Here is a 13,788-nt window from a genome sequence, read left to right on the forward strand (position 1 = left end):
GTTAGGCATTTTCTGTTACAGATCTGACTCGGGTACATTACATCTGAACCGAGTTGCTGCATTTGACAAAGGTATTACCCTGTAGGATTCTGTTTACTTTCCAGTGCTGCTGCTTTAGCTCCTTTATGGTTTCTTGGTGACAGGCCTTATTCCTAATCTCTGGAAGCAGCTGTAGGAGTGTGAGCACACTCATACTGACTCCCTTTTCATTAAAAAAATTTTAAAAATACCCCAAACTTGCAAAATCTCAGTAAATACAGTATCCCCTCCAGTTTGATAGAGAAGGTTTATGAGGTGTATATTTATTTGTCTGTGTTGGGTTAGCCCCAGGAGTTGACAACTTCTTACCAGATACTGAGGGGTGTGGGAGGAGAGAGATTGTTGCTGTCCAAACCACTGAGCCACCACCATGCATGTCCCAGCTGCACTGGTTCTCTGCATTGCTCAGATGTCCTGGGGATGGGAAGGATATCAGCAATTTCTGTTTGATGCCTCAGTTTTTTCAGTTGTCCAGAAACTCTGATGATAAATCTAGTTGTAATGGGTTAATTTTCAGGTTAGGAAGGATGTTTCATGGTTATAGTGGTCACATGCATAATACACATCAAAGATACTGCTGAGCTTAAAGCACTTTCCTTCTCTGCTGTTCTTCTTTTCTTACATGATTCATTATATTTCTAAATCTGCTTTGTTACATATATTTTTCTCTAAATCTTCCTTCAGTTTTATTCTCACACACTCTGGTGTAGCCCTCCTGAGCCACAGAGCAAAATGCATCCTGAAAGTGTGATTTTTATTTACTTGTATAGGTGATTTAAAAAATCTACATATGCATAAAACAGTTTTTAAATGATAGTGTTTTCTTACTTTGTTTTGAGGCGTTGGGTTGAGAATACTGATTGACTTTAAATGTGAAACTGATTTTCATATTTTTATGAGCATTTGAGTCTGGAGTAGGTTTCTGTGTGAAGCTAGGAAGTGGCCATGAATTTAATCCATTTTGGTAATTAGGGAGGAGAAAAAGTAATGTCTTCTATCCAGAACAATTATAAATCACTCACAGATGGTTTCAGCAGGATGTAAAAATAACAGGTTCCTCCAGGTTATAACAAATATCCTGCGGGTTCTTAGTTTCATGGTGACCTGGTAGTTTTCAGTTTGGGGAGAATAATTCTTAAAAGAAACTTTTATGCTAAGTAGGTTTGCTAAAATCGAAATATTTAGATAGTGGAGTTCTTAATAACTCTAATACTTGGGGGGACTGTTTTGTTCCCAGTACCTTAAGGTGCTCCTGTGTGTTTACTCAAGCAGGATTCTCTCTTTCTGAGCCAGCACCATTAATGTTTACACAAGATTTAGACTTGAGAATGGTTCCACATTCCTGACTGTGATTCCCACCACATCCCTCTCCTTTTGAAGCCTGCTGTTCTGGGTACCTCTGCACTTTGAGAGCCATGAGATTTATCTCTTACTTCCATCTTGTCAGAACTTTGTGGGTTAACTGTACTTTGGTAAATGCCACTCTTTTCCTGGTGATGGTTCAGTTATTTGAACATGGATTCTGGTATTCCTTGAGCACACAGCAGGTTCGTGCTGGGTTAAAGAGCTCTATAAAATGGGGTGGGAACTACAGGCTGTGGAGATAGAGGAAATAGCTCATAAAAAATCAGAGGAGCTGCACACAGAGCTTCCTCTTGCGTTATCTGCACACCCATGTCACACCTAGTGCTGCAGAAGAAGTTCTCACTTGGCTTTTTATAGATCAGAGCTGCTTGTGCATGCAGAGAGGTTGGGTTTAGAGATATGGACATAATTTAAATCTATCTACCCCTAATTAAAAAACATTGGAGGGATTTTTCTAATTTAAAACCTGTGAAGACTGGTGGGTGGGGGTGGGGTAAAGCCTAAGTTGCGTTCCTTTAGTTAGGAACTATATAAATCTGATGTCTTTAAATTTTTTCCAAAAGTGTTTATGGTTTCTCCCACACCTTATGCTAGAGGGCAGCATCATTGTGAGAAAAATGAGTTGTGTGTGTGTTCTTGTCACAAAGTAAATTTCAAAAACAGTCCATCGAGGAAGTTTCTGAAGAAATAACATTTTCTGAGCACTATGGGATGGTAGGATTAGTAGTAGGGAGAGCTTAGTGAGCTGGTCTTTGTTTGCAGGAGCAGGTGAGGTGCTGACTGTTTCACTGCTCAGGGTCTGGCTTGAAAGGGAGCATCTCGCAGAGGTGCACAGGAGAAGTAACATTTGACATACCTCTATACCTCTCTGGAATATGGTAGTTCAGCAGCAGCCTCAGCAAGTGCAAGACCTGAGTAGAAGAGGAAGGGTCACTGTAAACTTGCTGTGGGTGACTGCAGGGGCTGTGGACCTTGTCTCCTGTCTGCAGAGGAAATAAACAGCCTTGCTGGCACTAAGGCTGTGCTTATTCATGTATGCTGTGGAGACTGAAGCTAATAGTTTTGTACTGGTCTATTTTGGGATAACTTGCTATCTGTATTGTTGTTAAAAGGGGTAACTCAGTGAGGATGGGTTATACCAACACCCAACTTGCAAGAGGATTTCTGTGTGGCTGAATGTGTATTGTGTCTGTGGATGGCAGAGGCATTGGGGATCCAAAGGGATCCCTTCCCCTCCACTTTCCTCAGCTGGCTCTTGTTGAGTGTGCTTGTATGCATACTGTAATTGTACCAGTTCTGAAGGTGTGCTGGAATGCAGGGCTGTAGGTCCTGGCCTGTCCTCATGTGACTTTCAGTTTCAGTATAAGCTTCTTGATCAGAAAGAGTTCCTTTTCTATATCCAACATTAGGCATTGGCCCATGTCTCCCTGCACATGTCTATTCAAGTCATCTGATTTCTGTAGCCTAAAATATGGGCTTTGCTAGGCAACAGGAGTGGAGAGGTGAAGTTTGGGCTAAAAACTCAAAGCAGTTTGCACCATCAGATTCAGTTGGGCATGAAGGGATTTGGCTGAAGGTGGAAATGAGAAAAAAAGTTGGCTTAATACAGCAAGGTTTGCATTTGAAGGGTCAACAAAGTTATCTCTGTTCATCTGTGGTTGTGTTTGGCCCGTTTAAAAGGCTCAAAAAACTTCAAAAGGTACCATGAGTTTGTTTGATCGTGGGGGGCATCTTTATGCACTGAACTGCTGGAGTAGTCACATCCTCAAGGCTTTTCCCATGAGCTGGTACAGATGCTGGAACAGTAATATCTTCAGAGTTGAAATGTTTCTGGTAATAAGCAGTTTTTTCAGATGAGTTCACTAGTGCACAATGCCAGTGCAGCACGCAGGCTTGCAGAAGTGTGTGCTGTGCTTCCAAGTGCTCCTGAGGTCCTGTCTGTATGTGCTGCATCACTGGATTTTTTTAATTACTTCAAAAATATCTCGAGTATTTTAAATTCACGTGTATCATTTCAGAACAACCCACTATATCATAATAGTTGTGATCAATCAGTGCTTCCATTTATGCTGAAGCTAATTGCTCTATCTTCTACTCTAGGTTGCACAGAGCATTGAAGATCATCATCAAGAAGTAATTGCTTTCTGCAGAGAAAAAGGTTTCCATGGTTTGGTTGCATATGACTCCGATTATGCATTGTGCAACATCCCTTACTATTTCAGTGCCCATGCCCTAAAACTGAGCCGGAATGGGAAAAGCCTCACAACAAGCCAATACCTAATGCATGAAGTTGCCAAGCAACTGGACCTGAATCCAAATCGCTTTCCTATTTTTGCTGCTCTTTTAGGTAAGTGAAGATGCTGCTAGTCAGCCTTATGATTTCAGTTGCTATTAATGGGTTTAAAATAATGTGTGTGTAATTTGACAGAGTACCTGGGGAAAGGCATCCTTTTGTTCCAGACATTGCTGCTGGGTGAGGTGGACTGCATGTGTGTTTGAGGTCAGACATGCCCAGTTTATAGAAACCTTCGAGCAATGCAAATTGTGGATGTCTAGAAAGAAGAGCTGAAAGCAAGGGTTTGACTGAGCTCTGCCTAGCCAGAGTGTTCTCTGTGGGTGGGGGAAATCAGGACAGTTTGGTTTTAGTTTGGGTCCTGTATAGTGTATGAGGTCTAGTTTCAGTGGTACACTTTCCTGACGGGAAGTATGCTTTTGTCCTGAATTCTACCTAAAAATAACACCTATGGAGTGAAGGTGCTTGGTTTGCTGGGGCATTTTTTCTCCTCAGAAATGAGTATTGGACAAATATGGCAGCATGTCAGGTGCAACAGAAATATGCTGAGCTATTATTGAGTGGAACTCTGCATTTCTGAAAGCACAAGTGACTGACCTGGTACCATTCCATTGGTTTTGGCTGTATACTTTCTTAGCACTCCTGCTTCTCATGCCCATGAGCTCCTCACACTCAGTAGCATAGGTGGGAATGTCTCCAGTTTCACTTTTCTGCTCAAATGGGAGAGTTTCAACACACACATTTCCATAGCAGTGGTAGGGAATAACTGTCATACTCTCTCAGACAGAAGAGTGAATTAAGTACTGACAAAGTTGACTCCAATGAATAAGATTTATTTATAATAGCATTCTAAATGCTTTTTGGGAACAGCCATGTTCTCAATCTTGTCATGCTGTGCAAACAAATTAAGAATGGTAACAGGATAGAGGAATAAAACTTCTTTGAAAGCTCTCAGTGAGAGAGACTTTGTGTTACTGTTTAAAATGCTAATATTTTAGTGGTCCTTAACATTGTTCCCAGTCCAGGAAGGCACTTTCCATATTAAGAGGGAAAGATCCAATGGATCTTGCAGTAGACAGCCACTAGTATTTGGCTAGTTGGACTTGCTTTTTGTCGGTTGTTTTTCCTGTGTGCACAGGTGTAGGGGGGAAGGCAGTGGTAAGGATGGCTGAGCTGCCATTGCAGGAATTGCATGACAGACGACTTGCTTGGCTTTGTTTTGGAGTCTATAAATAAGTTAGGGCATGCCAATTCAGTGAGTAATAATTACTGCTGGAAAAGCAGTTTCCCAGTTGCAGATATGCTTTATGGACTTCATGGGAAGTGTGGCTTTAATTTGGCACACAATTCCAGCTGCATGGTGTGCTGGGGCTTTGCTTGCTTGTATCAGACAGTAGGTGAGATAAGTTCTGATAAAGTTTCTGAAGGTTTTGCAGTTTTATGCAGGAAACTCTTGGTTGTTTTTTCTCTCTTGTCTTTCATGACCAAATAGTTTTCAGCATGTTCTTAGAAGAAAGAAATTTGAGGTAATTTCACGTGATTACTCTAGAGAGATTTGGTTGCTTTCCTCCCTCCCTGTCAAATTGGTACAAAGGTTAAAAACCCCCAGGTCAGCTACAAGTTTAGTTCTGAGTATTCCTTTGCATTTCTTATGTGTATGTATTCAGTATGAGTAAGCAGAATAAAGTTCATGGAAATCAGGGTTAGAAGAGAAGATACTCTCAAGATCTTACTGTGCTTGGAGTTTTTTTTTATTATTTTTATATGAATGAATTTTAGGAACCTTAGATATTTGGATAGGAAGTGATTATATAAGCTGACAACAAACAGATACAGTTTGGCTTGAAGTATGGGCAACATGTTTTAACTTTTGCAACCTTGGTAATACAGTAACTTTTTTTTTTTTAATAGAATACTAGGTTCCTACGTGCATATAGGTGCGTGAAGCATGGAATGTGTTAAAATTAGGCTGGCTCATTTTCTAATCTAATTTTTTATATTTTTGTTGAATATCTGAGGACTTCTCTGGCATCACAGGTTATTCCATCCTTATTCCTGTGGCCTCTTTGAATGTTTTTCAATTGTGTTAAATAGAATAAAGAAAAGCACAATGGGAGGGAATGAGTGAGCATTTGGTGACATGGGAAGGCACAGGAATTTTTTTCTGGGTACAGCAGTATAACTCCCCATGCTAGTACTTTGTGTAGGAATAAAAGAATGTGTTCTGAAATAATTATAGTTAAGTTGCTGGTTTAATGTTTGCAATTCCAGCAGGCCCAAACTATCACTATAGCTGTGATACCCATATTCAGCTTTAGGGCTGCAGATGTATTTCCCTCTATCCAGAAGACTAAAGTTTTCTTTGTGTTCAGAATGTTTCTTGTCATTAACTCCAAGAATTAATTTGAGAAATGCTGAAAAAGGAAAATCATCCTCCAAGTTTCACATTGAGCAGTTGGAGATGCCTGAGGAATGATTCTAAACTGTGCAGTTAAAAAATTGTTCTCAATGGCAAGTGATTTGGGATTGAGTTCTGTTCAGGGATAAAGTTTCTATTGCAATATCCCCTCAAAATATTTTTCTGACTGTATCAACAAGGCAAACTTGTAAAGATTGCTTTCAGATGAGGTTCTGTGTACACTGTGGTTGGTTGGCTTGGTTTACAGTTTGTTTTTTTTCCTTCTTACAGTTCTCATCTGGAAGGGGTTTATAGTTGTAGCATTGTAATATAAAGGGTGTTCTTGGAATGGGTGGTTAAATTGTGGCCTGGATACTGCATCCTCTGAGCATGCTCTTAAAATTTCTGTTCTAATTGCTGCTGATGTAAACAGGGAGTTGAACTGGGTTCTTTTGTAACTTTTGACTCAAATACTTCAGAATAATTTTTAAAAAGGTAAGCACCCAAGCTTCAGCAAGTAGAAAAACAAATCCAGTGTGAGATATAGGCTCCAATTCAGTGAACTCTTAAAAAGGACAGCGACTTCAATTAGTATCTAATTGCTTTAAAAAAAACCTAAAGCATACACTAAAATAAGCCATTAAATTGGGAAAAATCAATATATGTTGAGGTTGTTCAGCCAGGTCAAGAAATAGAGGTTGCTTATATAACGCTGATCTCTTTCCCACTGTGACAGCACTTTGTAACATGTTTAGTTATGGAATCCTGTTCTGCTCATCAGTAAAATTTTAGAACTACATAAGGTGAGTACAGGCATCACTTCTTAATCGGAGCACAGAAGAACACTGCTGCATTTCAGTGTGCATGGTGAGAATTGATTGAACACTGCCTGTATGTGTTCTGGGTCATGGATTAACTGCAATGACAGATGGAGACCAAACAAAATTGGAGTTTTGGTGGAAGGGAGAGAGACCCTGACTGTTTTAGAAGGTAGCATCTGCAGGAGTGATTGTCAGTTAGCACGGAATTGTCCTGCTCTGGCTACAGTAGAATTTTGCAGGCCTGTACTAGAAAGACTGTCTAATCTTACCTTGACCAGATTAGTGAGTGTGGCTGTTGTATGCAAACTTGTTGAATCTTTCTGATGTGAGATTAAAGTTTAGCTCCTAATGAAAAAAAATGATAACATCTCCTTGCTGGAGGTCTCAGTAGTGGGTGAAGTATTGATTGGACACAAAGCCTTCCCACTCTGAGAGGACACCTGCTTGTCACCAGGCAGCTTGCTGGCTTTGCAGGTTAAGGAGCATTAAGAGCAAACTAGATGATTTTACAAAGAAGCTAACAAGAAAGAAAACAATTGTTGTAATAGTCAGAGAATCTTTTCATATTCTTTATGAACAGTGCATTCACTAATAAACTGCTGCTCCATAAAGCCAGGTTTTGAATAGATCCTGAAATTTTCTGCCAGAATTGTGTTAACACATCTGTTTAGCTCTTTGTAAAGTTTGGGTACACAGCCACTGAACTCCATCAGAGGTTGATTAGTTACGTCTTTGATTAATACAAATGTTTTAAATGCTTCCTGGTAATAATTTTTTTTTTTGAGTGTGATGTGCTTTGGAAAAAAAAACAAACAACAATGTAGGTGATCTTCCATTAGGCATGAGCAGTGTGGTAAATACAGTCTCTCTCTCTCTGTCCATGGAAAGAGCAGAATAATTTCCCAATTCCTTCCCTGTTGACAGCACAAGGTCCCATCTGACCTGGTCAGATCATGAAAAGAACCTTCAGGAGCTGGGGATCTGCTGAGTGTAGCTGGAGCTGCTGGTGTTCCTGAGGGTTGGATAGACCTGGCTGCTGCCTTGCTGCTTGACCCATGCTTGCACAGTGCAGGCTGCAGGGGCAGCTCCCACGTGGATCATTAATGGCACGTGCTGGGCTGCAGAAAGGCCTCACCAGCCTGTGTCAGGGAGCAACAGAGCAGCCTCTTACTCTCTTGCACCTGCAGTGTGAAATCTGTTGAGGATTTCCTAATAGGACATGCTAGCTTGAGGTGGGTCTGTGTTGTGCCTGGCCCTGTTGCTGGTGTCAGTGAGCTGGTTTCATGGAAGAGTGGTCCTCACACACACCAAGGAGCTGTTGCTGCTGCAGCAGTAGCATGCTAATTAGGTTTTTCTGGAGTAACAGAATGCTATCTGCAAGTTTAATCTGTTAATCCTCTTGATCAGGAGTTGAGGACTGAGTGTGGATTTGTTTGCTGTACGTAGAAGCTGTGTAATGTTTTACAGTGCACTTAAATGAGTTCTGCATTATGTTCCAGGTAATCATATTCTACCTGATGAAGATTTGGCTTCCTTTCATTGGAGTTTACTTGGTCCAGAACATCCACTAGCTTCACTTAAGGTACAAATTTAATATAACTAGGAGAAATTAAGCTAAAATCAATACTACTGGTTAACAAGAGCAATGTGATAGCTTAATTGAAAGCAGCTCTGCAAGGCCCTTGTGCTCAGTCACCCTCAAGTGTCCCAGTGCTGCAAGGATACCTGGGGTCATTGGCCTTACAAGGCTAAACTTAGCCTGTGTGATCCCCCTCAGTGCCCTTCAGCCACACAAGTCAGAGCTCCAGTGTGATTTGGCTTGCAGAATGCAGCTTCTTGTTCTCCTCTTTCTTGAAAAGGAGAGTTTTTTTGTTTGGTCATGTTCTTCAGCTATCAAAAACAGTGAGCTGCATACCTTCCTACCATCTTGTTTTATTTTCTGCTGCTCTGAGTTTGTGTGTAATAATCTGTTTTTGGTACTTAAAGTGTAAATATGCTGGAAAACAGATTGCATGAGAAAGCTAAAGTGGCCTTTGGTAGGTTTGGAGGGGGGGAGTTGAGACAAGTAAATTGCCTGATGCTCTTACTTTACAGCATGTGTGTTCTGCTGCTTCATCACACTTGCCTCGTGCATCTGCCAAGTAGAGGGCTATAAAAGGGAAACTGGACACATCAAAGAATGGGATCATAGTGACCTTTCTCTCTGCCACAACAGATACATATATTTGCCTTTCTCCTAAGGTGTACCATGTAGCAAATAATCTGCTTTTTGTAAATTCTCTCAGACTGCTTAGTTTTCTCTACAGCAGAAATAGATGGGTTTTCCCCTTCTGTTCTGGAAGTTTATTAAGCCTTGAAAACTTGTTTTGCCAAAGGTAGAATTTAAAACAAGATTCCAGGTTTTCAGGAGAATTTTCAAGGCTTGCACATGCATTGCTTAGTGAACAGCTGTGACATTTGATGTTACACTCCTCCTCTATTTTGCTGCTGCTCTGGTGTTTAGAAAGGTAAGTGTCAGCACATTCTAGTGGCAAAACAAAGCCTACATGCATGTTTGCTCCTTCCTCTTAAAATTTGAGGCGAAAAAATGAGTGAGTGTGCCTTTGTTTTCATTTTTTATTAAAGAGGTTAAAATGTAGCAGCTTTTGCCAAGTGTTGGTAAACTTTCTGGTGATTCTTTCCTGTGGTCTTGCCTGAGTAGACTTGTCAGTCAGGTCAGATTATGACTTCAGATGCCTAGACCTTCTGGAAAGCCCTCAAAATTGATACTGAATTACTTAAGTGAAAATTAGATATGTCATATTTGCATGTAGATGTACCTGTTCAGTGAAAATGGCAACTGGGCTTTGTGGCTTGCATCCCAAGGAAGTGAAACGTGTACCCTCAGAGCATCCTGGCCTGCCACAGGCACTCCTCCCTGCTGGGTTTTATCTGTGGGCCAGTGGGATCAGATATGAGAGTAGTTCCTGTTTGGCTGTTAAGGGTTCTGTGAGAACTGCTGCACTGAAAGCAATGCAGAGCCCCAGATGAGTGCCCTGACTGAGGAGAGACTATCACAACACAGGATCTGTTGAATTTCATGGCAGCTTGCTGGCCATTTGTTCAGTGCACAGCCCCAGACTGAGCCCCCTCTGTCTCCTGCCTGGCAGGGCCGTCAGGTGGGAGAACATACCTGCAGCAAACTAGTCTGCTTCAGTTACTGGTAATGGAACAGCTGCCTGTTTGGTTCAGCTTTAATTTTACAGTGCCCATGGTTTGAAGTGATGACTTGTTTCAGGAGCTCATGAATTGAGTTTCATTTGCTTGACATGCTGGTGAATCAGTGATGTCACCACAGCTCTCTGTAGGGATATCTTCAGTGGAGCTGTGTGCAAAGTGATATTACTTGTAAATTTTATGAATGCCTAAAAAAACCTAAAAAACATTTCTGTTAACCACAAGGCTGATAGCAAGGAGTAGTTTCAGAACATTCCCAAAAAGCACAAGCCTTCATGAGACCTCAAAATGGGGGGGAAGTTGTTGTGTTTCCCCAGGATGTCCTTCTTGGGCTGTGCTTACAAACTTTGTTTTGTTGTGTCTATTTAGAGTCACAACTGAGCGTTCTTCATGTTCAGGAACCAAGGGCTTTAATCCCACCTTATTCAGCTCAGGATTTAGAAAGCTTTTTCTCATTGTGTAAAGATTTTAATCTTTTGTCTTTAGAGCAGTATGGTCTTGAGCATCAAAGCCGACAGATTCTGTTCCAGTGGCCGAATTTGTTGCTTCTCAGGGAGAACTGTGACAGCTAATAAAATACAGTTTATTTCCTGCATTCTCTTTCAATCTTTTATTATGCTGTAGCAAAAGAGGTACTTTTTCACTGGTGAACTGGCAAAGCTTCTCTTGCAGGAAAAGGGTAACTTAAAAAAGAAACTACCAGCTTTGCTGGTAGAAATTGCTGGGTCTCCCCTGGAGTCACCTTGGGGAGGGGAAAAAAACAAACCAAAGGAACCCCTACCTCTGTTGTTATTGGAGGGGTGTTCATGCAGGAGCAGCTGAGTAGAAATGGGAAGATGGGAGGAAAATTAAAAGCCTGACTGAAGACTCCATACCTTAACATCTGGAAGGAAATGAACCCAAGAGTAAGGACAAGGTCTTGTGTGCTGGATGAAAAGCCTTTCAGCAGACACCAACAATTACTGTCAGCTTAACAGAACTGGGAAGATTCCATGACCAAATATAAAAGAAGAGATAGGAATTGCTGTTGCTGCAACAGGGAGAAGGAATCAAAAGTTGGCTCTGTGACCTGATCTGAGTCAGGATCTCATCTGTCCAAATGTCCCTGTGGAAAAATCTCATAAGAGTGCAGACCTGCACTTGAGTCCTGTCACCTCCCTGAGATCAGAGTTCACTAAAATGACCACCCAAATCAGGGGTTTGAAACAAGGAGAGTTGATAGATTTTCTGAGGAATCATCTGATTATTAGACCTTGTTTGTAAACCAGCATTATCTTACCCTGCTTTTTATTTGTGTGCTTTGAGATTTATCTTTAAGACAAAGACAATTTGGTTCTTATTCTGGAAAAACTGGTTACAGTATGGAGCTTCAAGATCAATGTGTAATACTGTCAGAATGAATTTGGGAGGGCAGTTTCTTACCCCTGGAAGGAATTGGTGCCTATTTGGGAGCACAGACCACGGAAGAAGTGCTGACTCTTCATTCACAAGGTAACCTTAGAAACAAAGCTTAATGCAGCCTCCCTTTATAAATAAGAGGAGTATGCAGGGAAACTCCATTTCCTTCATTGTTCCATTTCGGTGGAGAGGCAAAGATGCTTCTAGAAAGCAATCCAGATTATGCAGGTTAGGCTTCTTCTCTGAATCTCTCTAGGAAATTCCTGTCTTGCTGTTTGTTGACTTCCGAGGGTGTTTGCCAGAGGGAGACCAATATTTGAAGTAGGTGCTTAGGTAATTTGCTGCTGCTCAGATGACAAAGGTGACACTATTAGGATATACTTCAGGTCAGTGCCTTGTTGGTGGGGTTTTTGATGCTAAGGGTCATCAAAATGCAGGACAGAAAGGATCTCAGGAAGTCATCTACTGATGAGCAGCCTCCTGTGAAAAGTGTGGTGAGCTTGAGGTCAGAGCAGATTGTTCAGGGCACTGCCTAGACTAGTCTTGAAAATCTGCAAGGTTGGAGACTGCACAGCCTGTCTGGGCAACCTGCCCTGTGGTTTCGTGGCCCCACCAGTGAAGATGCTTTGCCTTGTGTGCCGAGCCCTTCTTGTTTCAGGGTATGTCTGCTGTCTTGGCTCTCTGTGCGCAGTTACCTTTCTGTGGGTAGTGGAAGGCTGTATTTACAAAGCCCTGTTTTTGCCACTCTGGATAAGCCCCATTCCCTCAGCCCTTTCCAGAGCAATTGCTCCTCTCTGACAGTCTGGGTGGCTGCAACCAGCTCAGCTGTTCTGACCCAGGGCTGGAGCCCCAGACAGAGTTCAGTGCTGTGCCCTGAGGGGGGATCCCTGGCTCTGCTGGCTGTGCTCCTGCCCAGCCCAGGGTGCCCCAGCTCCTCCTCAGCCTGCTGCATCTTCCAGCTGTGGGTCCCTCTTGGCACACCTGCAGCCTGTGGGGCAGCCAGGGCTTATTCCTGCCCAGGTGCAAGGCTCACTTCTATAGCTGTAGAATTCCTCTAGGTTCCTGTTGGCTCATCCCTATGGCTGGTCAGGGAATTCTGGATGGCAGCCCTGCCCTCAGGTTGGGAGTGTGCTGGGCTGTCCATGGGTCTCATGAAGTCTGTCTGTGTCACATCTTTGGCTTGTGGTTCTGCTCTCTCCTTTGCTTTCTGACATAATTCATGTTCCTCTTCATATCTTCAGCCTTTTCACTCACCAGTGGTAAAAAGATGTTCCCTGTGTGTTGCCTCATAGCAACCAAGTGTTCAAGGTCTCTTTTCTGATGTTTTGAAAATGAAACTGAACCAATGATCTGTTTCCAGCAGGCACAGTAGTAAATGGGGTGTTGATTAGTCTCTGCAGGCTTTGCTTCCTGAAGACAGTGGGCAGCTGAGGTGTTCCCAGAGCCAGGGAGCTTTTCCCAAGTGTAGCTTAGGTGCTTCTACACTGTCCTGATCATCCCATGGAGTTGTGCTTATGTGAGTCTGTTCTCTTCCAAAAAAGCATTTTTGCAAATTTATTTTGTCAAACACAAGACATTTTTATTTTGCTGCTTCTGTGTTTGTAATGCTACTCATTTTGACAAACACCGCTATAGAATTCATTGCCTTTCCCCACTTAGTCTTTTCAGAGTGCACAAATAGTGACTTGTGATTTTTGTCAGTGCTCTGTCACAAACTGAAGGAGTCCTTTTACAACTAGCAAAGAAACTGGGCTCCTCTCAGGTGTAAGCTCTCCAACCTGATTGCCTGCAGGTGTGGGACCCACCTCATGTTTGCCTTCCAGAATTGATTTTCTGTGTTCTTGCTTGTGTGAAACGTTTCTCTAGAGGATAAGGGAAAAAAGTAACTTCTAATAAGAAATTGGTAAAACATGCTGCTGTTTTTGCTCTAAAATGCTTTGTGTGACACTGAAAGTAAGTTTGAACCACCAACAAACACATGCTCTGTAACTTCTGCTGCAAGTCTGAAATTTTCCTAGCCCTAACATACTTAGCTTGTATTTTAATGCACACAGGATTAGAAACATGTTATGTTTCAGTAGAAGACCTACAATTTTGGATTTCTGGAGAGTTCTGAAATTAATAGAATGATATTTTACTCCTTAATATCAGGAAAGTACTTTTTATTTCACAATTTTCATTTCAGAATTTTGTGTAGCATTGGTTATGATATTCTTAGTTTTGAGGATGTTCTCACATCTGCACTGGATGTCTTTGCA

At 41.8% G+C, this 13,788-nt stretch overlaps 1 protein-coding gene across 2 annotated transcripts in view; it reads left to right on the top strand.

Annotated features, from left to right (window-relative positions):
* FAM120A (family with sequence similarity 120 member A) overlaps positions 1 to 13,788 on the top strand; it is a 48,858-nt gene that overhangs the window by 2,905 nt on the left and 32,165 nt on the right. For both annotated transcript variants that reach the window (XM_064724484.1, XM_064724486.1), the window contains exons 2-3: positions 3,505 to 3,751; positions 8,416 to 8,498. In XM_064724484.1, the coding sequence (XP_064580554.1) occupies positions 3,505 to 3,751; positions 8,416 to 8,498 (330 nt within the window). The remainder of the gene's footprint in view (positions 1 to 3,504; positions 3,752 to 8,415; positions 8,499 to 13,788) is intronic.

Source organism: Zonotrichia leucophrys, chromosome 12 (assembly GCF_028769735.1).
Source record: "Zonotrichia leucophrys gambelii isolate GWCS_2022_RI chromosome 12, RI_Zleu_2.0, whole genome shotgun sequence".
NCBI classification, from domain to species: Eukaryota; Metazoa; Chordata; class Aves; order Passeriformes; family Passerellidae; genus Zonotrichia; species Zonotrichia leucophrys.